The sequence below is a fragment of the Lacerta agilis genome, chromosome 14 (genome assembly GCF_009819535.1).
Source record: "Lacerta agilis isolate rLacAgi1 chromosome 14, rLacAgi1.pri, whole genome shotgun sequence".
Lineage (NCBI taxonomy): Eukaryota > Metazoa > Chordata > Lepidosauria > Squamata > Lacertidae > Lacerta > Lacerta agilis.
In genome coordinates, this window is record NC_046325.1 from 50,183,019 (window position 1) to 50,210,142 (window position 27,124).

The 27,124-nt window shown below is 44.7% G+C and overlaps 1 protein-coding gene across 3 annotated transcripts in view; it reads right to left on the reverse strand.

The window, feature by feature from the left end:
• Window positions 1–27,124, reverse strand: part of SSH1 (slingshot protein phosphatase 1) — a 63,993-nt gene that overhangs the window by 12,154 nt on the left and 24,715 nt on the right. Inside the window, exons 1-11 of one of the 3 annotated variants that reach the window (XM_033168910.1) lie at window positions 25,712–25,733; window positions 22,814–22,917; window positions 18,499–18,563; window positions 17,633–17,754; window positions 16,974–17,042; window positions 16,269–16,334; window positions 10,167–10,361; window positions 8,700–8,793; window positions 7,357–7,485; window positions 7,205–7,251; window positions 5,735–5,881 (exon numbers count right to left, since the gene is read on the reverse strand). In XM_033168910.1, the coding sequence (XP_033024801.1) occupies window positions 5,735–5,881; window positions 7,205–7,251; window positions 7,357–7,485; window positions 8,700–8,793; window positions 10,167–10,361; window positions 16,269–16,334; window positions 16,974–17,042; window positions 17,633–17,754; window positions 18,499–18,563; window positions 22,814–22,898 (1,019 nt within the window). In that variant the 5' untranslated portion in view covers window positions 22,899–22,917; window positions 25,712–25,733. Of the gene's footprint in view, window positions 1–5,734; window positions 5,882–7,204; window positions 7,252–7,356; window positions 7,486–8,699; window positions 8,794–10,166; window positions 10,362–16,268; window positions 16,335–16,973; window positions 17,043–17,632; window positions 17,755–18,498; window positions 18,564–22,813; window positions 22,918–25,711; window positions 25,734–27,124 lie in introns of those variants that run through there. The other 2 variants (XM_033168909.1, XM_033168908.1) reach the window with 2 other exon arrangements.

A 27,124-nucleotide genomic window follows, 5' to 3' on the forward strand; every position in this document is an offset into this window, starting at 1 on the left:
CTGAGAGCTTCCTGTGCAAAAAGGCCTCTGGAAACTGAGGTGCAAACAACGCTGATCACTGGGTAGCTGTCAGGGCAAACTGTAGTTTAACTGCTGGCTCTAAATGTGTTCTGATAACTTGGCTTTTAACTAGTTTGTTTTCATTTGCATTTTATAATGATGTTTTTAAATGTTGTAAGCCACCTTGAATCCCAACTTAGGAGAAGGGCAGATTATAAATACAATAAATAAACAGTTAGCTTATACAATTTTTGTCAAGACACCAGCATCAATGATTTAGGGGCCTGGCCAATTGGTGGCTCTCTCTGGGCTGGTGCAGCCTAGTGGAAAACACTGGCACTGCTGGGTGCAACATAGGAGGAATACTTCTGACCCGCCTTAAAAGACTGTTGAAGGATTACAGAGACAATGTTTGCAAAACTGTTTGACGGTTCCTTTGTGCCATATGAAAGCTAAGTATCATCAGTGAAAACAGTTAGCAAGTGTCAGGGAACTGCCACCTGGCCCGCTGAAGGGAACGGAGGGTCCGTTAACACCTTTTGAGCAGCAGCACCTCTTCCAGCGCAAAGAGCCCAGCACCTCACCTCACCTCGTCCGGCTGGTCAGGAGGGAAGCAGGCCATTTCCGGCACCCCAACTGCGCAGAGGGGTGAAATGCAAGGAGGGTAGGAGGAGACTTGGGGTGCCGAAGTTCTTACGCTGGGGAAGGAGCCGGAAGGGGCCACTCCCGGATTCTGCCAGCGACTGAGACAGACATGCTTTTTGTAGCTCTGCACTGTAAATAGTTTGCACAATAAAACTGCCAAAAGACTGTTTGGGTTCCTGCTTCGTTACTCGTAAGCACCATCACACGAACCTCACAGCAAGGGAACCTTTATTTTCACCAGCAGGACACCAGGGACATGGTAGCTGCCTGGGCATGACTGGTGCCATCCTGCCTTTCTTGTAAACTTTGCTGGTGAAGCTGCCCTTCTGTTTGGAGGCAGAGCACTGGGCTGTATGCACCACAGTGAGGCTCTCCCAGCACCCAGAACAGGGCTTCCCTCATTGCTCCCAGAACAGGGCTTCCCTCATCGCTCCCTTGTGATTAAGACTAGCTGTGGGCGGAGCTAGTCAGTGCCTGGAGGGCAGCAGTTGAGGAGGGAGCACAAGGGCTTCCGCCTCTGGGAATTGTGGGACTATCCAGGCTTGTGTGTGTGTTTGTTTCTGGCTGTGTGTGATTAAGTTTGTTTGTGATTAAGACTAGCTGTGGGCGGAGCTAGTCAGTGCCTGGAGGGCAGCAGTTGAGGAGGGAGCACAAGGTGAGCTGAGCTTCAGGGACACTCTGTAGGTTTTGTGGGTTTGTCTTTTTGGGGCTGTGTGTGATTAAGTTTGTGTGCTTAATTGTTCCTTATTTGTTTGTGTGCTTGTTTTCTAGGGCTTCCGCCTCTGGGAATTGTGGGACTATCCAGGCTTGTGTGTGTGTTTGTTTCTGGCTGTTTGTGATTAAGTTTGTTTGTGATTAAGACTAGCTGTGGGCGGAGCTAGTCAGTGCTTGGAGGGCAGCGGCGCGCGCCTATTGGCGCGCGCAGTTTGACCCATCCTTTAGATAAAGGGTAACTGGTCTCGAACGTTTATTGGGGCAGTCCTAGGTTTCCTTTTTGTCCTGACTTCAAGCTTTTCAGGATGGAGGGTGAGGGGACAACCGTAGTCACCTGCAATTCCTGTGCAATGTTTGTCTTCTTGCCAAAGGATGTAGGCAGCTACACCTGCAGCAATTGCAAGTTGGCTGCCCTACTAGAAGACAAGGTCCAGCAACTTGAGGCCCGTATATCTACACTTCAGAAAATTAAGGAACTGGAGCTTTTCATGGATACAGCAGAGCACACTGTCTGCACCAAGGGGGAGTCAGGGCACATCCCTGAGGAGGAGGACAGTTCCCCAACACAGGAGCCAGATGTATGGAGGAACGTGACTCAAAGAAGTAGAAAGCCCAGGGATCGCTCTGAGTGTTTGGAGCTACGCAATCGTTTTGATGTGCTCTCCCTTGGCATGGAGGATGAAGAACAGACTTCATTTGAGGACCTCTCCCTCATCACAGTTGATGAGGAATATGAAGACGAGCAGCACAGTCAGTCCTCTGGGATTGTGCAAAAGACTTTGGAAGGGACTGCACATGGAAGAATCCCAACCAAGCCTAAGAGGAGGCGTGTAGTGGTGATAGGGGATTCCTTACTGAGGGGTACAGAAGCAGTGATCTGTGGGCCTGACAAGATGTCTCGAGAGGTGTGCTGTCTCCCCGGGGCCAAGATCCAAGATGTAACAGAGCAGCTGCAAGGAATCATAAAACCCACTGACAAATACCCCTTCCTTTTGGTCCATGTGGGAACCAATGACACTGCAAGCCATAGCCTCCAGAAGATCAAAAGTGATTATGAGGCTCTGGGCAGGAAGTTGAAGCAATTAAATGCACAAATCGTCATCTCATCTGTCCTCCCAGTTGAACGGCGTGGCCCAGGGAGAGAGAGAAAAATAGGGGAAGTGAACACCTGGCTTCGCAAATGGTGCCAGCAGGAACGGTTTGGATTCTTAGATCACGGTCTGAAGTTTCTTGAAGATGGACTTCTGGCAAGAGATGGGCTGCACCTCACAAAGGTTGGGAGGAATGTTTTCGCCAACAATCTCAAAAACCTCATCAGGAGGGCTTTAAACTGACTTATGTGGGGGAGGGAGATAGTGGTCCTGAAGGTAGGAGTATCAAGTGCTGAAGACAATCATCCAAATGTCAAGAACCAAATGGAGCAAACAGCATGCAGACCTAGTAGTGGGAAGGAAAAATCCTTAAATAAGAGACTAGGGGGAATGATCAATGGTCTTCAATGTCTGTATACTAATGCACAGAGCATGGGAAATAAACAAGATGAACTTGAGGTCTTGGTACACCAAACTAAATATGACATAATAGGCATCACTGAAACCTGGTGGGATGAGTCTCATGATTGGAATGTAGTAATAGAGGGATACAATCTATTTCAGAGAAATAGACCAAACAGGAAAGGAGGAGGGGTGGCATTATATGTCAGGGATGTGTATACCTGTGAAGAGATCCAGGATTTAAAACTTCAAAGCCAAACTGAGAGTATCTGGGTCAAAATTAAGGGAGAGAAAAATAACAGTGATCTCATTGTGGGAGTTTACTACAGATCGCCAAGCCAAACTGAGGACACAGATGATGCTTTCCTGGAAAAGATGACCAAGTATTCAAAAGGAAGTGAGATAGTAGTAATGGGGGATTTCAACTATCCTGATATTTGTTGGATGTCAAACTCAGCCAAGAGCACAAGGTTGAACAGATTCCTCACTGGCCTTGCAGACAATTTCATTGTCCAGAAAGTGGGAGAAGCAACAAGAGGATCAGCCATTTTAGATCTGGTCTTAACCAATAGTGATGACTTGGTAAGTGGGGTAGAAGTGGCAGGATCATTAGGTGGGAGTGATCATGCTCTTCTGGAGTTTATTATACAGCGGAAAGGAGCAACCAAGCATACTAAGACTCAAATTCTAGACTTTAAGAAAGCTGACTTCAGAAAATTTAGGGAAATGCTGGGAGTGATCCCATGGTCAGTAATACTAAAAGGGAAGGGAGTTCATGATGGATGGGAGTTTGTTAAAAGGGAGATATTAAAAGCACAACTTCAAGCAGTACCAATGAGACGAAAACATGGAAGGTGCCTAAAGAAGCCAGGGTGGCTATCTAAAGAACTTTTAACTGATTTAAGATTTAAAAGGGATATGTACAAAAAATGGAAAAAGGGGGAAGTCACCAGAGAGGAATTCAAACAAATAGCCAGCAAGTGTAGAGACAAAGTCAGAAAAGCTAAAGCACAGAATGAACTCAGACTTGCTAGAGAGGTTAAAAGCAATAAAAAGGGCTTTTATGGGTATGTCCGTAGCAAAAGGAAGAACAATGAAACAGTGGGATCACTTAGAGGAGATGGTGAAATGCGAACAGGAGACAGAGAAAGGGCAGAACTCCTCAATGCCTTCTTTGCCTCAGTCTTCTCAAAAAAAGAAAACAATGCCCAACCTGAAGAATATGGGGCAGATGATTCAGCAGGGGAAACACAGCCCAGAATAAGTAAGGAGGTAATACAAGAATACTTGGCTAGTTTAGATGTATTCAAGTCTCCAGGGCCAGATGAACTGCATCCAAGAGTATTAAAAGAACTGCCAGAGGTGATTTCAGAACCACTGGCAGTAATCTTTGAGAATTCCTGGAGAACTGGCGAAGTACCGGCAGACTGGAGGAGGGCAAATGTTGTCCCTATTTTCAAAAAGGGGGAAAGAGAAGACCCAAACAATTACTGCCAAGTCAGCCTGACATCAATACCAGGAAAGATTCTAGAGCAGATCATTAAGCAAACGGTCTGTGAGCACCTAGAAAGGAACGCTGTGATCACTAAAAGTCAGCATGGGTTTCTGAAAAATAAGTCATGTCAGACCAATCTGATCTCATTTTTTGACAAAATTACAAGCCTGGTAGATGAAGGGAATGCTGTGGATGTAGCCTATCTTGATTTCAGCAAGGCCTTTGACAAGGTGCCCCATGATATTCTCGTAAAGAAGCTGGTAAAATGCGGACTAGACAATGTTACCATTCAGTGGATTTGTAACTGGCTGACTGACCGAACCCAAAGGGTACTCATTAATGGCTCCTCTTCATCCTGGAGAGAAGTGACTAGTGGGGTGCCACAGGGTTCTGTCTTGGGCCCAGTCTTATTCAACATCTTCATCAATGACTTGGATGATGGGCTTGAGGGTATCCTGATCAAGTTTGCAGATGACACCAAATTAGGAGGGGTGGCTAATACCCCAGAGGACAGGATCACACTTCAAAATGACCTTAACAGACTAGAGAACTGGGCCAAAGCAAACAAGATGAATTTTAACAGGGAGAAATGTAAAGTACTACACTTGGGCAAAAAAAATGAAAGGCACAGATACAGGATGGGTGACACCTGGCTTGAGAGCAGTACATGTGAAAAGGATCTAGGAGTCTTGGTAGACCATAAACTTGACATGAGTCAACAGTGTGATGCAGCAGCTAAAAAAGCCAATGCAATTCTGGGCTGCATCAATAGGAGTATAGCATCTAGATCAAGGGAAGTAATAGTACCACTATATTCTGCTCTGGTCAGACCTCACCTGGAATACTGTGTACAGTTCTGGGCACCACAGTTCAAGAAGGATACTGACAAGCTGGAACATGTCCAGAGGAGGGCAACTAAAATGGTCAAAGGCCTGGAAACGATGCCTTATGAGGAACGGCTTAGGGAGCTGGGTATGTTTAGCCTGGAGAAGAGAAGGTTAAGGGGTGATCTGATAGCCATGTTCAAATATATAAAAGGATGTCATATAGAGGAGGGCGAAAGGTTGTTTTCTGCTGCTCCAGAGAAGCGGACACGGGGCAATGGATTCAAACTACAAGAAAGAAGATTCCACCTAAACATTAGGAAGAACTTCCTGACAGTAAGAGCTGTTCGACAGTGGAATTTGCTGCCAAGGAGTGTGGTGGAGTCTCCTTTAGAGGTCTTTAAGCAGAGGCTTGACAGCCATCTGTCAGGCATGCTTTGATGGTGTTTCCTGCTTGGCAGGGGGTTGGACTGGATGGCCCTTGTGGTCTCTTCCAACTCTATGATTCTATGATTCTATGAACACGGCATACGGAAAAGTGTCCCTTCTGTGCATCAGCTTACTTGGCTTTGTTGATGAAATGGTAGGCCTCGTTCCAGTGAGCAAGGAGGTCGGTGGTCTCTTCATCATAGACCCTGATGTTGTGGTATGCAAACAAGCCAGGGAAAAAATTGTCGATCTCCCTTGTGACATTTAAGATGTAGTCAACACTGTAAACATAGGAACAGATCAAAACAATGTTTGTGCAAAACAGCTGAAATGTCTCCTGCACTAGCACCACTTGGATTTACAATCCCACCCGCTTAAGATTACCCAAATGATGACCTCTTGGCCTTTCTATTGACTGCTGCCCATATGGAGCCAGATGCTGGGAAACTGGCATTGGGCTGAACAGTGGTTCTTGGTATGGTCAATAGCATTGGCTGAACAACTAACATGCCAGGTGAGAGCAGCAAAGGGCAAACACAAACTATTCCTTTTATAACATATGGCAGATGTTTATTGAATACATGAACTGTTCAGACTGTGGCAGGAATCCACCCAACACTCATGCAAAAGTGTGGCGTGATCTTTTAGAGTAATCAAATGAAACTTTGTTACATAGCATGAGAAAAGCCTGTAATTTTATCAGGGCAAGTTATGTGTTGTTTACTGTTGTAACAACAGTTTTATAAAAGACTGTGGTTTTGTCATGGTGGTGGGGGCAGGGAAAACAGCAGCATTTCTCCCTGTCACAAGGCCATTGCCTGGTTTGTAACAACAGAAATTCTGCACTAGGAAAACCTCAAGTTCTGCATCTTTCATGACATATGCAGACATCTTCCTGTTTCGCTTTACTTGTTTGCATTTTACTTGTTTGCATAATGCACTCTATTATGGGGTAGGAAAAAGAGCTGTGCTGGACACTGAAACTCTCCCTGGAGACCTAGAAGCCTCGCTTACCCACCCTGTGAATCATAGAACTATAGAGTTGGAATGGCTTCCAAGGGTCATCTAGGCCAACCCCCCTAACCCTAACCCCCAAGAGAGGACAAGGCTCCAGGGACTTATGCCAGCAGCGCAGGATGAGGAATTTTAGCATGTGCAGTTTCTCCCAGCGCTGCCACACCACAACAAGAGAACCTGCACTTGATGAAATTCTCTCTCCTAAACTACCTGTTAAAAATCAAACTGGCCAATTTGCCACCTCTTCTCGACTCAGCCAAGGCCTCCTTTGTGCTGCCTTAAAATGCAGCAGAACTCAAAATGATTTGATCAGAACCAATTGTGAAAGTTAGAGGAAGACACAAAGATTAACCTGGTTGAGCCTCAGCATTCATACCTTGGAGTATTAAGTTGCAGTCTGAAGTTAGGGTGGAAAAATAAATACTTAATTCCGAAGTACCAGCATCAAACATTGACAAGTCAGCATGAAATGCACAGCAGCTAGTTTTGGCACAGAGCCAACATGTCCCCCATGGATGTTTCAAAAGATGAGCATCAGTGGCCAGGAATTACCAGCTAACTGAGGAGCTGGAAAACATGGTACTCACCCAGAGCCCCGTAGCTCCTCCAGGTTGGAGGCATTCCACTCGGAACCCTGGAAGAACCACACTAGAGTCAAGACACACAACAAAAGCAGCACCCCAGAGGTGTTCGTGGCAAAGGCTGTCAAATGATTGGGCTCACCTGCTTGGCAACTTACCAGGTACAGATGGTCAAAAATGAGAGAGGGCTTGTCCATCTGCCCCAGGATTAGCAGCATCTCATTGTCAATGAACTCTTTGAACTCCTTCAAGTTGCAGCTCATGTGCTTCTCCAGCTCATTCCGTATCTACACGGGCAAGAGAGTGGCAGAGTGAGGAAGGTGGACAATCCACCTGAATGTGGACTGGCCATGAAGGGAGTCACTATTCAGTGTGAAGGAAGCCCCAGGTCCAACCTCTGGCACCTCCTGTTAAGAGGATCAGGCACCATGAGTCAAGAAAGGCCCTTTCTCTTCCTGAGGCCTCAGGAGACAATCCTGGGCTAGATGGACAAGAGCAGCTTCTTATGTACCACATTTACATATTTATTAAAAAAACATTTATATACTGCTGTTCATAAAAAGCAGTTTACAAATATTGTACAAAAAACCATACCATAAAAGAGACATTAAAAAATTAAAATAAGAAATCAGCTGGCTATCGTGGAAATATGTATTCTTAATTGCCTGCATAGACCTGATAGAAAAGCTTTTAAAAATTGACACCGAAGGTGCCGGCTGAATCTCTAGTGTTCCCCACAGCTGGGCCAATGACACCAAAGGCTCAGTTTCTTCTTGTTGTCAAATGAGCCTCGCCAACTTGGGGAACGACCAGTGATGCTCCTGCAGATGATCCCAGTGACTGTACTGGGATGTCAGGGTTCAGGCACTTCCTGGTGTACCCTGGACTTAAGTTGTTGTAGATGGGCAGCCAGTGCAGATGCTCAACTATGGTGTCAAGGGTTGTCAGCAGTAGGAGCCCCCATCAACAGAGAGAAGTACTTTCAGGCTCCTAGGCAGAAACTGTTCTCAGAGCTACTAGAGCAGAACACTCTTCAACTAGTGAGGTGGCACCTTACAGTTGATACCAAAGGGAGGTCCCCCCAAGGTCAAGATCCTGGGAAGCCCCTCAGCTGTGGGAACGGATCACCAACACAACAGTAACAACTAGGTTAGAATGTCATGGAGGGAAAGTAAGTCAAGGAGTCATCCTCAAGGTTCAAACTATCTAAACATAATTATCTGCAAGGGAGGGGGGAAGCACAAGGAGGTGTCCGTGGTTCTCCGCCTCCTCAGGTAGGTTGGACTGAGAGAGGCAGTGACTGGACCATGGTCAGCCAGAGAACTTCATGGCCACATGGGGATTTGAACCCTGGTCTCTCCCAGGTCGTAGTCAGACATTCCTACCACCGCATCACACTGCAACAATAGTAGTAACAACAATATAGGGCCTCCAAATTTGTTTACTAGGCAGCAAAGGAAGCAAGGCAGTCCCAGGACAGGCCACCAGAGGCCCTGCTTACTTCTTTAGAGGTTACGTTCTCCAGATCTTTGCTCATCATAATACTTCGGAGTTTGGCCTTGATGTGGCGTTCTGCCCGCTCCCTCTCAGTTGGTCTGGAAAGGCAAGAAAGGGAGATGGGAGTTTACCAGCAAAGAAATATGTGGGGCTGTGAACCACAGAGCCTGACTCCCAATGAAGAGCTGTTCCCTGGGAACCCAGGAACTTCTGCTTTCATTGCAAAAGCAATCATGTGAAAGAAACGCTAAACTCAGGCTACAAAGTCAGTGTTTGCTGAAGATTCAAGCAGACTGGATGTGTAGTGCTTTCAGTAGCTAAGCAGTGAAAATACCCTTGGGCCACCATCTTGTTCCTCCACAGAGCTGCATTTGAGGATCAGCTAAATGTTTTGCTTCTTTTTTGCAAAGGGAAAAGCCCTGTTTTTTTGAGGATCAGCTAAAAGTTTTGCAGCTTTTTTTGCAAAGGGAAAAGCCCTGGTTTTTTGAGGATCAGCTAAAAGTTTTGCAGCTCTTTTTGCAAAGGGAAAAACTCTGTTTTTTTGAGGATCAGCTAAAAGTTTTGCAGCTTTTTTGCAAAGGGGGAAAAGCAAAGAGGAAAAGCCCCATTTTTATGGGGTTCAACTCACATTTCTGCAGCTTCTAAAGGAAAGGGAGACTTTTCTACAGTTTCCAGACAGATAATCTAATCAGCCAGTCACACGTCACTGGGGAAAACAAACACCCTCCCTCTGCAGCACATTCAACAATGGAGGGCGGAGCTGAAAGGGAGCCGGGGACTCTTATCTCTCTCCCGATCTCTTGCTGATCAGCTGCTGAGTGGGGTCCTTTCAACACCCCCTTTTCTCTTCGTAAAATAAAAAGCACGATCCTCTTTTGGCCCCTGGGCAATTCAGCTTCAGGGACCACCATTCGCTCAATAAGACACACAGATATTTCCCCTTACTTTTCAGGAGGGGAAAAAGTGTGTCTTATGGAGCGAAAAATACGGTATTTCCCCAAATACACTCAAGTACCTATCAAAATCCTACATATACTATCCCCTTCTTGTTTTCCACAGTTTCATCCTGGATTAGAGGTGGGGGAGGGGAAAGAACACATAATTTCCCCCAGAATTGTAGAGCCACCAAGCACAATTTATGCCCAGGATTGGTTTTCACATTTAACTCTAAGAAGGAGAGCCCGCTGGATCAGGCAAATGGCCCATCTAGTTCAGCCTCCTCTTCTCACAGTGGCCAAATAGATGCCCATTATGGGAAACCTGCAAGCAGGACCTCAGCACAAGAGCCTTCTCCCCTTCTGTGGCTTTGAGAAACTGGTATTCAGAAGCATTAGTGACTATGAAGGCAGAGCATAGCTCACGGGGCTAACAGTTACCGATATCCTCTCCCTGATGAATATAAGGACCCTTCTATATGTGGGATTTCTCTAGTCAGAACACCTCAGACCAAAACCAAAAGGGGAGGACCCACGTGTCCACATATAGAGCTGGCGAGTCGGGGCGTGTGGACTCCAAGTCCTGCATGGCGTTCCACTCATTGATGCAGCTTTGCTCGGAGGCAATGCAGCTCTCGTAGTACGTGGCCCAGACGAGCGCCATCCCGCCAGGGAAGTAATTGTGCCTCCGAGCCACCTCACAAGCCTTGTGGAGGATCTGCAAGGCGGACCTGCAAGCATGGAAACCCAAAGAGAGAGAAAAATTGCCCAAGCGCCAAGGACACAGGAATGGGGGGAGGCAGAGGGACTGATAAAACAATCTGCAGAGGAGCAAACATTAACAGCGACAAAGTTTCACTATGGCTGAACTGTTGAATTTATAAATTAAGAACATAAAAGAGCCTACTGGATCAGACAAAAGGGAGCCCAACTAGTCCAGCACCCTGTTGTCACAGTGGCCAGCCAGATGCCCATGGAAACCCACAAGCAGGGACTTCCGGCGCCGCCGCCATTGCGGACGGTCGAGGGTCGTTTCGGCAGTGAAACGACCCTGGCCTCCCGGGGGTAGGAGCCCCGCTACCGCACAGCGGGGCTCTGCTAAACCGCGGGTCAAGCGTCCCGCGGCATGGGCACTCCAGCTGGCCCAAAATCGTGCTGAACCCTTCTCCCGATCCCCTTGTAAAAGGGGGTCGGGAGTGAAGGGACAACGGCGCGGGGCTGTGGAGGCTATGCCCTAACCGGGTCGGCGAAGTGGCGGCAGCCGCCCGCAACGAGCGCATCGTTCTTTCTGAAATTGAAGAAAAAGAAGGAGAACCCCGTAAGCCATGAGTACGGAGGTTATTTGACCAAATTTTGATAATTGGCTCTCTGGGAGGAACGCAAAAAGGAAGCCCGTTCCTCTCCCTGCAGAGTGGGAGAAAAACAATGTTTCTAACTGCTGCTGCATAAGCGGAAACAGTGTTTCTACGGAGCTCTTTTGACAAGTCTGATCGGCTGAATCCCCGTTAGGGGAACTAAGAAGTTGGAAGTATTTCTTCCTTTAAACGTTGGATTATAATCTTTTCACCCCGATTTAGGGGAAAATGGCGGCGGAGATTTGTGGTGGAGACTGGTGGTTAAAGATGGAAAAGTACTGAAACTTGATACCCCATGCCTACTTCTACCATGCTTGGTTTCGTTTTTAAGTTGGTGTTAGATCCGGGTATGACCCACGAACAAAGGATAATTTTTCTGAAGTTAGAATTGCTAAACCAGAAATTAGAATTGCTGAAGCAAGATGCTGATGGAATGTTTTTAGCAACAAGAACTTTTGAGAACTTTTTTAAACCTGAAGAAAACCTTGCCAGGGAACTTGAGGATTTATTTGAGCAACAATATAAAGTGACTATGCAACTCCAAAAAGAAGGGAAATCCTGGTGGTGTGAGAGGCCCAGGGTTGAAGGACATATTATATCCGATTTCTGGGGTGAGAGCCCAGAAATGAAGGGAAAAGATTTGTGGAAACTACAATTTGAAAATGACTGGAAGTTAGAAACGGAGATGCTGGAAGATGACGGTTTGTTCCCCCTGGAGTTCTCTGCAAGGATATCTGCGGACTATTTGTTGATTTTCGGTTATAAAGAAAAAGAGGACATTCTGGACAATGATGGAAGGTGGTGGAGAGAAGTCGGGTGGGTGATCCCGAGATGGTGAAGGAAAATGGACAGAAGAGGGATAGGGTAAAATGTTTATAAAAAATGTATTAGGATGGCTTACCATGGTACCCTGAAATCGGTGTGTTAAGAAAATTCTGATTTGAATTATTGAAGGAATATTTGGATTGACTATTAGCAGCAGTTTTAGTAAAATAAGATGTTTAAGAATTGATTTTAGAAGAAGTAATTTGTATTGTGAAGTTATACTATATATTAAGAAATTATATTTGAATATTTAGATGGTAATGGATTTAAATTTCAAAGATGAGAAGTTAATAAAGTAAATTAGATTTGGAAGCATGGGAGAGAGAAAATGGGGGAAGTCCCCCAAGAAGATCTGAAATTAAGTATTTTTTTAAAATTAGTGAAAGGAATGTTGGTGTTCCAGTATAGGTTTGTATTTTTGTATTGTTGTTATTTTTGTATTGATTGTTATATTTGTTGTTGTATGTCTTTTATTGTGTGTGTATTTGTTTGTGTGGAAAACCAATAAAATCTTTGTAAAAAAAAAAAAAGGAAACCCACAAGCAGGACCCAAGCACAACAGCACTCTTTCTTCCTGCAGTTTCCAGCAACTAATATTCAGAAGCTTCTACTGCCTCCAGCTGTGGAGGGCAGAGCATAGCAATCCTGGCTAACAGCCAATGATATTCTTAATCTCTTCCATGAATTTGTCAAATCCTCTAATTACCTTCAGATAAGTCTCAATGCAATTTACAAGCATATGATAAATACAACTAGAATACCAAAAACGAAACCAAAAAAAATATAGGTTTGAAATCAGAATCCATGCTAACTGGTTTTACTGAATTAAGATGCAAGATTAACAGTTTTAGGCATCTGAAGCAGAATTATTAGGTGATGCTTTCCCAGAAGTGGGGTGTAATTATGGAAGACGTTTCACACTTTGGATTTTCTCCCATCCCATAAAGGCACAGGAGTTGCACCATCCCTGTCACTGGCACAGGACGACAGAGGCCAAGTAGCAGGTACAGCGAGTTATTTGTTGATTACATTTCTCTCCTCTGTACCACCATGGAACCCAAGGAGGCATTCATGGGGATCCCTGTGCAAGAACTACTGCTTAATGTGGCAGGAAGGATGTTTTCCAGAAACACCACCCACATGGCTGCAATGCCTGGCCCCACCCCCTGCTGTATGCACTGGTGTGGTTGAAATTTCAGGAGGCCCTTCCCACCAATCTTTCACCACAAAGAGCAGTTTCCACACCCATGCATTTCAAGCAGGACCACCACATGGTTTGTGTCTATAAACTGGGCCTTGGTAACATGCAAAGCGATTAAGTGCAGGGCAAGAACATAATCCACTGGTGGCTGGGCCCATGCCTGCGCCAGCCCTTAATATTCTGAGGGGGGTGTTGCCCTCTCCAGGCCTCCTCTGGGCACTCTTTTTGCATGTGAGCAATACAGACATAGGCCATGCTGAGCTGGACTGGAAGCACACCGGAAAGTAAGCCAATGTGCAAAAGTCCCCTGTGAGCACCATGGAAGCCTGTTAGCTGTGAGCTTGTTAGGTGACAAGATAACAGATGGCTCAAGGTGGCTCTGTTCCACCTAGCCTCAGGCAAAACACTTGACTGGGTGTAGGATATTAACAGGTGGGGTCAAACAGCAAGTTGTTCACAGGACAGCTGTGGTTATCACTCAATAACCTGAAAGTGTGAAAATTGTTCTCAAGTCACGGCCTCTGTTTCCCCATGGCAATTATACAATTAGCAAACAGCAAGGGACACATGCATGAACAAAGGTGAAAAGATGAGATCGGGGAGGCACTGAAGATAGAAAGAGCCTCCTTTGCAGGCAGAAGGAGCTGGGTTCAATCTCTAGACTTTCCAGGAAGGGCTGTGGAAGACTCTTCTTTGTCTACTTGCTCAACAAACTAACGATCTGGATGGAGAGCAACAATATCATCGCAGAGGAACAGGCGGGTTTTCGCCCTGGAAGATCGACAACAGACCAAATTCTAATCCTGGACCATTTGGCTGACAAGTATGCTGGCAAAGGCCCAAAAGCTCTCCATGTCGCCTTTATTGACTTTAAGCAAGCCTTTGACCAAATTCCCAGGAACCAGCTATGGACAAAACTGGCAGCGACATCTATCGACCACCGTCTTCTTCTCCTGATTATCAACCTGCATACAAATACCTTCTTGAGAATTAGGTTAGATAATAAGGGGTTAGTTTCCAATCCGGTTGCCACCACTAGGGGGGTAAGACAGGGCTGTTTGCTTGCCCCTGCCCTGTTCAATTTTTATATTAACTCGCTAGTGGCTCATATGCCCAATGCTGCTTTCCATCCTCCAAAATTAGCAGGCCGAGCTTTGAATGTCCTCCTGTATGCGGACGATGCTGCCCTTTTAGCTATCTCCCCCATTGGGCTGAGGAGGATGCTTTGAGCACTTCATGAATACGAAATCCCACATGAGCTCCAACTTAATTATGCCAAGACCAAAATAATGGTCTTTGCTGCTCGACCGAAACTCCATTCGTGGTCGATTAATGGTATTCCCCTAGAGCAGGTTAGCTGCTTCAAATACCTGGGCCAGGTAGTATGATCAAACAGGTCTTTCTTGGCACACAGAGAATATATAGCCACAAATGCATCTAAAGCAGCCTTGCTGATTAGATCCCTGTATGCCAAGAAACAGGCACAAACAGTGGAAGTTGCCCTGAGACTCTTCCAAATGAAAGTCCTTCCACTACTACTGGTGGGCATTGCTTTGGGTTCACGTAGAGATTTTGAAAGATTGGAATCTATCCAGTCGCAATTCCTTAGGGCCATTCTCAGGATCCCCCCTTCCGTTGCGGGTGCGGTCATGAGACTAGAGACCGGCTGCCAAGCCTTTAGGTATGTGGCCCTGAAGGCAAAATTATGGCTATGGCTCAAGTTATGCTTTAGACCGGTGGGTTTGGCCCCCCTGATACTGAAGGATAATTTTAAATCACCATGGGAAGGGGAGGTGGTGGAGGAAGTGCAGAAGTGCGGACTGTCCTCCCTTTATATAGAGTCCATGACTTATAGACATGCTAAAGCGGTGATCGCTCAGAGATTGGGGGATATCGCCAGACACGAGGACATAGCCCCGTGAAACCTGGGATGTTTCTGGGGGAGCAGGTGTATCGGGCTGCACCAGCCCGTTACCTGGCAGATATCCACTATGTGGAATATTGCAGACTTCTCACTGCGGCCAGACTGAACGTTCTTGATTCGGCGGTTTTGAGGGGAAGATTTAGAGGAGTTCCATATGATCAGAGAATGTGCCATTGTGCTTTAGGAGAGGTAGAATCTACAGAACACATTCTACTGAGTTGTCCCTTTTATAACGATTTAAGGCAGTATCTCATAGCCCCATATTTATCCCAGTTTAGCTCTCGATTAAGAGAAAGGCAGGTAGCATATCTGCTGAATAAGCCCACTGGGAAAATAGCCTTATCTGTGGCTAAATTCCTCTTCCTGGCGCTCAAGTGTCGGAAGCGCAAAATCGAATGTCTCGATGTGGGATTATCTGTATGAGGTTTACTAATGCTGTCCTATTTTTTAATTGTGTACCCCTCTGATGTTTTTAGTTCTATAATTTTGTATTGAGAAATGTTTTTCTTCTTTCTGACTATCGGTCGAATAAAGGATTTGTACTGTACTGACTCTTCTTTGTCTGAGACACAGGGGAACCACTGCCAGTCAGAAGAGGAAATGCTGGGCTATGCAGACCTGAGAAAGTGTGCTTCCTATGTTCTTCATCATTAGGGTTGGTATAACTTGAGATCCCTCCTCTGCCCTAGGTTGTATCCTACTAAGGCTTTGTAAAAGACTGAGTGCAGGAGAGGGTTACAGGGAAAGGTAAAGCTGCGATGTTCTATGAAAATGTTTTAAGGATGGATTTCATTTCTTGGTGTTCTACAACTGCAAAGCTTCTGCACAATTTATATACCTTTTCCTTCATGCTGGGTACTCCTGTTCCTCACATTATTAGCCTTCCTAAGTTAATTACCATTCCAGCTTCATGCTCTGGTTCAGCAAGACACCAGAGTGTTGAGACTCTCCCATGAGACAGAAATTCAATTTCCCAGCCTGTCTTTAGAAACCTAAAATGTAAAGGTGGGTTTGAAGCCTGGCAGATTTGATGGACAAGGAAGAATGGCTCCAATTTATTCATCTCAACCATCTAGTTTCCCTCTGGTGCTTTTTCTAAAGAGAGAGGAGCTAAGTTATATCATAATTTATGGTCAAGAGTTGGCCTAGCCTTCTAGGACCCCCCCCCTCCAGCAACTGCAGCAATTCAGTGATTGAGTTGTTCTGGGGGGCGGAAGGCAGGGACTGTTTGCCAGGTAGGGGCACTCTTGAATGCAGGTGAAAGGCTACGTTTTGTCGTCTAGAAGGGAATGAGAAGAGTCAACTGCTGAAGAAAAAGAAAAAAGTTACTCACCACATTGCTTGAACTGAAACAGGCTTGAAGATATGCATCCTTCCTGCCGTGCTGACACTGAACCCACTAGCAAGGAGACCAACAGAGAGAAGAAATCACTCTATGCTCCTGGGCCATGCATCGCAAGCTATTGTCGCTGTGGTTATTACTATTATGAAGAAGAAATCATTCACACTCTTAGGGCTATGCATCACAAGTTGCTGTTAGTAATACTATTCATTCTTAATAGAGAGCCAGTGTGGTGGAGTGGTAGACTCGTAATCTGGTGAACCGGGTTCACGTCTCCACTCCTCCACATGCAGCTGCTGGGTGACCTTCTTTGAAGTCTCTCAGCCAGCCCCACTCACCCCACAGAGTGTTTGTTGTGGGGGAGGAAGGGAAAGGAGAATGTTAGCCACTTTGAGACTCCTTAGGGTAGTGATAAAGCGGGATATCAAATCCAAACTCTTCTTTTCTTCTTCTTAAACTGCTTTATAACCAAAGCTCTCATAAGGTTTATATAACGTTGTATTGCTAACTACAGAGCTGTATATTCAATAAGAAGTTGAGGGTTTGGTCGCGTACCAAAAAGACACACCCTTAACAGTAGCTAAAATATATCTATACAAAAAACTCGGAGTTTGATGAAGTGGCCTTTCCCAGCAGACCTGCTCTGCCTAACATCACCTTCATTTTGCTAGCTGCCAAAATGCTCTTGTTTCTTACCCGTCACCATCTAGATGAATCTTTGTGTCACTCCACAGACGCAGAACCATCCCGATGGTGCAGCTTTTGCTACCAAGAAAGAGAAATGACATTTGACAGGCTTCAAACACATGTGGACCTCAACAAAACAATGGTCAGATTTCATGCATTTGTTAATTACATTTTTATTCTGTCAGGGTGGCATATGTGGTTCTCTTTCCTGCCACAATGCCTCCATTTTATATTCCCTGTGAAGCAGGTTAAGCAGAGAAAAGTGACTGGCTGTGTTGATCTTGATAGCAGACTAGGAGCTCTGGTTCAAGTCCAAAACTCCGAGCCTCTCACATTTGTTTAACATCTTCAATATGCCTTTCAATTCCCACACAAACATCCCAGGGCTGGTGTTCTAGAGAAGGACACCTTAGCAAACAGCCACAGATTTCTGGTGAGTGTTCTTGCTGTGGGTGGGAGTAGGTATCCAGAGTTTGCCCCTACACATGACACCTGAACATCTTTTATATTTTATTGTCAATTCAAGTGTCACTGACACCCTAAGCCTTTGCATTAAAATAAGACTATGTTTAAGTGTGTGGCTTCTACTGCAATTCTTTTGGATGATCTCCGGCCCCCACAAAAAAAACAACAGGCTGGTGGCATCCCCCCCCCAAACCTGCACTCACCTCTCCTTGCTTGAAAAGTCTACTCCTAGCAGGATATTCTCCTCCGTGTCTTGGCGTCCGGTGCTATAGACAACCACCATGTACCTCACCCGGTCTGTCCAGACACTTTCCAGACGCACAGCCTAAAAACCAGCAAGACAGTTCTCAGTGCCCACTTCCTTCACAACAGCCTCTGAGAGCTCATATTCTGCTCTATTAAAGTTACAGGTGTTCCTCTTCAAGTCAATGCCTCAGATTTTCACAAACTCTGTATTGGCTTACCTAAGTATGTTTCTGAGGAGATAAAAGGGAGGGTGGCTTAAATGGATTTGCACCCCACCAAGCGGTTGACACTTTTGCCATGCTCTGTTAACGAAGTGAGGAAATGCTCTCTAAAGGAGCGGTAGAAGACCTGTGGTGGCCCGCCGGCTGCTGCTGGACAACAACTCCCATCATTCCTAACCACTGGCCATGCTGGCCTGGGGCTGATGGGAGCTCAGCAAGCTCTGGAGGGCTACACTTTCCCCACCCCAGCTCTGAAATAGGCTGCTTGGGGCCTTTTAGGAAGCAGCATCTTGAATGGTGCCCAAGAGACAGTAGGAAGCCGTGCAGATGCTCAAACCACAATTCAAACAAGGCAGCACCCTTTGATTTCCATGGGAGAAACTGCACTCAGCTTTGAGCTGGCTTGTGGCTCAAGCTGGATTACTGTGTCAGTAAAATGATTCCAAGGGCTGCTCTTCTTCAAATACTGCCTTCACTATCCTGGATTTTAAGCACCATCTGCGGATCTGCCATACTCTCTCACAAGTGAGTCCTTTATCAAGCACCGCAGAGTAGTTGTGGTCCAGACACCTGGGGGTTGGGGAATGATCAAGGCCTCTTACCAATTTGATCCTGTCCTCACAGCGAAGGAGGTTGATCATCACCTGAAGATGTTGGGGCAAATCACCTGCAGATCCACAAGTGAGAAGCCATCAATAAATATGGATTAGCCTTTTGTCTGATGCTTTGAACTGTGTGATATTCCACGTCAAATCCACATGGTGCAAGAATGGTATGCATCAAACTACGTTGGTTTTGCTTCCCATTCCTTTAGACGTCCCCAGTCTGCCTCAAGAGTGTTTAAGCAATGGCAGAACATAGCTTCGTTAGCTTCATATTAGATCCGCCCCTGCAAACCACTGCTCTGTTTAGCTTTGGTCAACTGTACACCAGGTCAACTGCTCTGAGAAGCGGCTGCTCTCCAAGGGGCGTTTTTCCAGCCCAACTGCCTGAATCCCTTTCCATGGTGGATGCTTGCCCTGTTCCACCACTGAGTTGGTTTGTGTTAGACGTTTGGGTACAACTCAACTTGCAGAAGAGTGGTTTGCATGGAGTAAAGACAGGAAAAGTGAAGGACCTCCACATTCCCAGACTATCCCTGTACCTTTAACCCAGAGGTTTCCAACCTTTTTGAGTCCACGGCTCCTTTTACCAAATGCCTACTTTCGGCGGCAACCCTATGGGGCTCAGGAGCCCAGTTATGTAACCCCTTCCTCCAGAGCTGGCAGCCTCTCACCGTTTTTTGAACACCCTCCCTTGTGGAGTATTCCCTCAGCCTCCTCTCCTCTCTTTAGGAGTCCTCTGGGCAGCAGCTGCCCCTGGTCTCTGAGCTGCCCCCCCCCCCGCCCCAAAGAGATGGGCCTCCTCACACTGCCCCACAGGGGTGTGGGACCTGTCTGTCCATTCCCAACAAGGGCTGGTGGATTGCCTGGCTAGGCTCCCTCGCCCACTTGCTTGCTTAGTCAGAGGCCGCCTCAACTCCTGACAACCAGCACACCCTGGACAGCCCCAGAGGCACCATTCGCCCATGGAGCTTGTAGCTAGGGCTGGTGCAACAAATAGCTGTGCAAGCCTTTGGGAGGCAGAGATGTGAGAGGGCATCAGAGGAGAGAGGGAAAGAAAGGGGGCCAGAGGCCAGTGTTGCCTGCGGCACCCCTGACCATCATTCAAGGCACCCCAGGTGCCATGGCACACTGGTTGAAAACCACTGCTTTAACCTATCAGCTTACTTCTTTACCTCCTTGTTGTTTAACTGAATGATAGGATGCATCCTGTTTTATACCTTCCTCCTGCTCCTCACACTTCTCTCTCAGACCTCAAGTTGAGGTGTCACCTTGGAACTTGCAAAGCAGCAAGCATGATTGCCTTTGTAAATTCTATAATAGTATGTTAAGTTAGAACTAGAAACGTTTCTATGCAAGTTATTTACTTCCTATAATAAACAACTTTTGTTATTTTCTTACTCTACAAGTGTATCTCAGTGTGTGATTACAACATGTAAAGTCTACTCTCTAACCACAATTCACTTGCTGCCAAATGCTGCTCACTCTGGGTGGGTAAATGACCCAGCTGTTCCAATAGTTTGGCCTCAGGTCAATTGCTGGTTGGCCTAGTTTCCTTGCTTCCAAGTGAAACAAACAAGATGCATCACCCAGAATAGTCTCTGGAACCTCTGGCAGGCCCAAAACAAGATTACTCACACCATACTCTTGTAGCTCAGACCTAAGATTTGCACCACCATGTCCCTACAAGATCCTGAAAGTAGTGTCCCCAAAGCATTGGAATTAATTGAGAAGTTTGGGCATGTAGCCGGCTTCAAACTTAACAAACAGAAGACCAAAGTGTTGACCAAAAATATGAAAACAGAACAAATACAAGAGTTACAAGAATCCACTGGCCTCAACTTTGCCAAGAAAGTAAAATATCTAGGGATCAACCTCACAGCAAAAAACCTGAACCTGTACAAGGACAATTATGAGAAGCTGTGGACCGAGATAAAAAAGGACTTAGAGATATGGACAAGACTGAAACTTTCATTAATGGGCAGAATAGCTGCTGTGAAAATGAATGTCTTACCAAGGATGCTGTTTTTATTTCAAGCCATTCCAATATTAGACAAGTTGGACTGTTTTAAAACATGGCAAAAGGACCTATCAAAATTCATATGGCAAGGAAAAAAGCCTAGAATTAAATTCAAGATTTTAACAGACTCTAAAGAGAGAGGAGGCTTTGCTTTGCCGGACTTAAGGATTTATTTTGAAGCGGCGGCCTTTTGCTGGTTGAAAGATTGGTTTAAACTGGAAAATACTGATGTGTTAGACTTGGAAGGCTTTGACAATATGTTTGGTTGGCACGCTTATCTTTGGTATGACAAGGTTAAGGTCCACAAGACTTTTAAAAATCATGTTGTTAGAAAAGCCCTGTATCAGGTTTGGTCGAGATATAAAGACTTGTTAGAGAGAAAGACTCCTAGATGGATTTCACCGGTGGAGGCCAAGGCCTACAAGAGACCTAATATGTCTGCAAGATGGTTAAGATATGCAGATATATTGCAGCAGGAAGGTGAAACGTTTAAATTGAAAGGTTACGATCAGGTAAAGAGCGAGGTCACCGACTGGCTGCAATATCATCAAATTTATGAGATTTTTAAAGCAGACAAGAAGTTTGGTTTTCAAGTTGAAAAATCAAAACTGGAAACAGAGCTAATAGAATCGAACTCAAAAAACCTTTCCAAAATGTATAATTTGTTGCTAGAGTGGCATACGAAAGATGAAATGGTTAAGTCAACAATGATAGATTGGGCAAAGGATGTGGGACATAACATTATGTTGGAGGACTGGGAAAAATTGTGGAAGGAAGGTACCAAATTTACAGCTTGTAATAATTTAAGAGAAAATATCATGAAAATGTTATATAGATGGTATTTAACACCAGTTAAGATTGCTAAAATGAATCCGTCAATGACTAACTTGTGCTGGAAATGCAAATCAGTGGAAGGTACCTTTTACCATATGTGGTGGACATGCCCAAGGGTTAAAGCGTTCTGGGATAAGATTTATAATGAACTCAAAAAGGTAATGAAAATTACCTTTAGTAAGAAACCGGAGGCTTTCCTTTTGAGCATGACCAATGAACAGATACCCAGTCAAGATAAAGTATTTTTTATGTATGCCACAACAGCAGCTAGAATATTATTGGCAAAAAACTGGAAGGGTGAAGAGATTCCAACGGTGGAAGAATGGCAGATGAAGTTAATGGACTTTATGGAGCTTGCTGAACTGACCGCGAGAATCCGAGACCAGAGGGAGGAGAAGGTGACGAAGGAGTGGAAGAAATTTAAGGACTATTTAATTAATGGTGTAAAATTGAATATCTGAGCAGAGTTAGTTGTCAACTAGGCTTTAGCTAGATAAATTTAAACGGATGTTTTAGTAAGAATTTTGTAGTATAAGATATTAATAAGAATGTCCGAAGATTTTGAGATTAGATTAAGAACTATGTCTTAAGAAAAGAAATCTGAGGATAAATAAGATGGTTAATAGTTATGAAAGTAGATATATAGCTACCCAAAGTATATTTGAATTAACAATGCAGTGGAGGGTGTGGGGGAAGTCCCCCATGCGTAGAAGATAGAATAAGAACGAGATAAAGATAAGAGCTTAGACAGGTTTGTATGTGTTGTTTTTTCTTATGTTTATTGCGTTTTTGTTTGATTTGTTTATTGTTTATTGTATTTTGTATTCTTAGTGTATTGGTGTATGTTTTGTTCTTTTTATATATGCATATGGAAAATAATAAAATCTTTAAAAAAAAAAAAAAGATTTGCACCATGGTCCATTTTGCATTTTGCACTGAGAGTCAGACGAGGTCTTACAGGGTGTATGAGGAAGGCAAATAGATGCATGTAGCCAAAATACAAGTCCCAGCTTAACGATTTGATGGTGCAAGCTCAGTAAGATACACTGTGGGATGGTAGCTGGGTCTGTGAAACTGCTGACATCTGGAGAAATACAAGCCTCAGCTCCCAGGCACACAGGACCGACCATGTGGTGCCCTGTCCTACAGGCTGCTTGCTCCTAAACAGGACCCAGCACTCCTTCCCTGGCTACCAGAGAGAAACATTTTTAGCATACCAGTCTACAGAAAACCATTGCCTTAAGTTAGGTGTAATATTCAATATTATTATAAGATATAGAAAACTAACTTATGAATTGAATTGTATTATTTTTCTGCTGGTCTCTGACCATATTAAAGTTTTACTTACTGCCTTAAGTTAGTATTCCCCCCCCCCCCCCCCACGTTTATTTTTCCTAGGTTGTCATGCCCAAGTCATGAGGACTGCCCAAGAAAAAACCATTTTGCTGTGACAATGCTTACCAGCATGTTTGTGAAGGTGAGTAAGACTTCGTGGACCTTGAGGGCTGTTTCCTTGCTGGAGGAATAGTGCAGCTCCTTTCACCATAAAAAAACTCTCACTCAAGCTGGAACACAAACAGATACAGGAGATCAGGCTCGGGGAGGGGGGATGCAACAGGGAGGGCTATGAGGGTAAATAGCAAGTCTGGATTATCTCAGTAATGCCAGGAAGGGTGAAATCCATGCAACACGCATGTTCTCTACCTAAACTGGCCTAGGGGGGGCAGCCCCAACACTTCAGTCCCACCGGTTTGTAAAACACTGTCAGAATTGCAATGAAAATCATTTACAGACTTCACAATAAAGCCCCATTTCAATTCCTGCATTAGAAATATGGCATAATTGTTTCATTTGTGCCCTGTTTGGGGATACTTGGGGAGAGAATAAACCAAGATGATTTCATTTTCCCAATTTCTTTCTATAATGTATGTAACAAGCTGAAGGTACATTTATTTCATATATTCATTTCTCAAGTCAATGGCTACAAAGAAAGTAAATGGCATACCAACAGTCAAGTAAACATTGGAAATATTTTTATCTGTTTTCCTCAAAAAAGTTCCTCCCCTTGAGGAAAAAGTGTGTGTCATGCGCTTCCAGTGTTTCTGGAAATCTCAACACAATTACCATGGCGAAAGGATTGTGCCTTATGTTCTTCAAAACACTTGAGCCCTTGTTAGACCAGAGAGTCAGCAGCAAAGTCCCAGGCTTTAAACGGCTGGCTGTCATATTGGGCTGGCTGGTGATGCTTTGCTGCTGGCAGAGGACTTTAAAGGCAGCAGGGCTGCAGGTGCTGGCCTTCTATGTAACGTTCCAACTGGGTTTCATTTTTGGCTGCTCCAGGAGTTGCTTTGGAAGGGGAGGATGTGACCCTCCAATTCAGTGACTTAACAACACTTGGTTATAAAAATCCAGGTTGTGAGAACAGTTGTCTGTACGAACTTTTAATGTATCTGTTTCTTAGCATGCAGAGTTTCAAGCTGCTCTTTAAAAACTTCAACTGCAGATGATTCTTTGGGATTTAGAGAGGAAACTACCATCCCCTTTTCATGCCATCTTCCAACTGCACTTTTTGAAAAGAAATTTATGGGATGAAAGGGAAGAACAAAAATAAAGCTTGGACAACCCAAACTTTGTGACTGAGAGAAACTGGGACGTCGGCAAGGGCAGGCTGGTTCTGTTGTGCATTTCTCATTCATTTCGCCAGACTTGGCCAGTCAAAACTGCACATGTGTGAGAGATTCTGCATTTTAAAAGGCTGTAAAAGAATGGTCCTATCTCAAGGGAAAGGGGAGGTCTGCCTAACCTAGACTGGCTTGCTGTGCTTAGTAGCAGCTCTCTAGTGCAGCCTTTCTCAAACACCTCCAGGTGCTTTGGGGGAGGTTCCTCTAATTCAGGATTTCCCAAACTTGGGCCTCCAGCTGTTTTTGGACACCCCCAGCTAGCAAGACCAGAGATTATGGGAATTTTAGTTCAGAAACAGCTGGAGACCCAAGTTTGGGAAACCCTGTTCTAATGTGTTATTCTGACAAGGGTTTACCCAACTTTGAGATCTTTTAAGTTGGAGATGCCAGGAACTGAACCAGGGACCTTCAAATATAGAGGGGACATCCAACTCCTTCCCGCTTAAAAAAACAGATTTCTAACTGACTGGGCACTTCCCTAATGAAGCCACAATGGAAACAGCTGGGATTTGTGAGAAAAGAGGGCTTTTCAGCAGACACAACACTTGGAACACAATAAAAAGAACAATAAAATGAAGCACACAATCTTTTTTATTCCTAAAGAACTTGGGTTCCCCCCCACCCCAAATTTATAATTCATTCTTCAAGATCAGCCTCAAAAACTAACAACCCCCCACCAATATGAGCTCATTGAAAGGCCAACACTGAAAAAAGATATCGTGGAAAATAACTGGACAGCACATAAGGAGATATGTTGATGCACAATGGCAGTTTTTTAAATAAAAAAAAAGTCTGAAGTCAGAAAAGCAAAGCCATGAAGCGCTCTCTGTCATTAGCCACAAATCCCAACAGGCAATCTCTCCTAACATTTCCTGCCATTCTAAGCTCGGCAATACACAATTCCTGTTTATGATAAAGAGGAGAGAGAAATTGCCAACAGCCCGCAAACTCCAAGCAGCTTTATCTAGCATTGATGAGATCATTCTACAGCTAGGCCTAATGAAAGCGAAGTCCACAGACGATGCCTTGATTCTGCGGCCATGCGGTCACCACTGGACAGGGCAAAAGCGCTCAATATGTTTCAAAAAGCTTGTTGATAGTGAAAAATGTAAAAAAAAAATAGGCGTGCTTCCCGGGTTTCAGCAGTTGCCTCACAAACAAATGACATGGCATTTTCACTGCCACAGACATAAACATTATCAAAGTTGGCCTCAAATATGGCAATATCGGGGAATCCAGCAAATCTGTATTGCAATGACAGTTTTTAGGAGGAAATGAACATCGTTTCAAGGACCACCCGAGCATCTGTGTTGAGCACCCATCCCAAACACACACAAACCACGTTCCGCTCACACTAGTTGCCTGCAAAGTATCTTCTCTGGCTGTTGCCCCAAGACAGCACAAGCAATGATGAACCCCCAACCGACTTAAATCAGGCTTGCTTCTATACAGCTCCTTTAAGATGCAAGTGTTAGCAATTATATGTTAGCAATTTTGCAAACAATAGACAAAAAGAAACCTTACATCTATGCATTTTAGTTACCAAAACATCAGATCTGAAATAAACACGACACAGAAGATTTCACTTAAGGAGAAGAAACCTAAACAGAACCTAGAAACCTCAAGTAAGCAAAGCCATAGAGGGGAGGGGAGGGGAGGGCTAACGTTCCATACATACTATTTTGGACGGGGTTTCTTTGAGCAGCAGAAGCATCGCACTGGTCGAAAAGACAGGCAGAAGTCAGCGAAATCTGAAAGGTTCATAACCAACATCCTCTCACTACTCAATTTTATTATTTTTTTGGCAAGACAAAAGAGAAGAGGAGAAAACAGCCACCAACTGTTGAGTGAAGGAGAGAGGAATCTCCAAGTCTGTTGTTGCTACCCAGGAAGGGGTGGCTTTTACGGAACACTGTGCTCCCCCCACCATATCCTGGCTCAGAAAGCATTTGCCCTAACATGCTGGTATCCTGATGAAAGAGGGCCTTTCAAAAGAAAGGGCAATGGAGGGGGGAGAAAACCAGCTGAAGCTCATCAAATCATTAAGCTCCTACAGGCTTTTCTTCTTTTCAGGCTCTGCAAAACAGCAGCAGCACCTCTTGTTATCAGAAGAAAAGTACAGTCCAACAGCTGGGCTCCGAAAGAACTCCAAATTCATTTGAACCTCAGTAGATTAAGAAGTGTCATGCTGACAGATGAGTAAGTGAAATTCTCTTTTCCCCAACCCCAGTTCTGCACTGCATATAGAGAGAGTGAAACGGCCTCATTATGTTAAGATTTCACCTTGCATACTTCCTTGCTGGGCACCATTTCAGTAGCAAATAGGTGAGCGTAAGGCTGTTTTTAAACAAACAATTAGGCTTTTGTATGGAAAACACCAGCCTTGTTATTTCTTGTTGGGTCAATTTTATAGAACCATAGAATTGCAGAGTTGGAAGGGACACCAAGGCTCATCTAATCCAACCCCCTACAATGCAGGAATCTCAGCTAAAACATCCATGACAGGTGGTCATTCAACCCCTGCTTAAAAACCTCCAAGGAAGAAGAGTTAATTTAGAATTGTACTGCTGGATAGGGTCTCAAAGGTCCAACCTCCTCCTGCTGACAGACAAGAAAGAAAGGGGAGGCTTCGCACTGCCGGATTTCAAATTATACTACGAAGCGGCTTACATGGAATGGTTAGGAGAATGGTTCAAACTCAGAAATACAGACATTCTCGACATTGAAGGAGTAGAAAACAGGTTTAGGTGGCATGCATACCTATGGTATGGTAAAGTAGAAGCGCATAAAGGTTTTTTAAACCATGCTGTTAGGAAACCATTATACCAGGTATGGAATAGGTATAAAGATTGGTTGGAAAAGAAAACCCCAGGTTGGCTGTCACCTCAAGAAGCATTTAGTGTTAGGAAACCAAATATGGAAGGTTGGTGGTTAACTTATAGGGAACTATTGTCGGGAGAAAATAACACTATGAGAATCAAGTCATATGAAGAGGTAAAAGACAAAGTAACAAGTTGGATACAATACCACCAACTGAATAGTATATTTATAAAAGACAAAAAATTAACAGGCTTCGCACAAAAAAAATCAA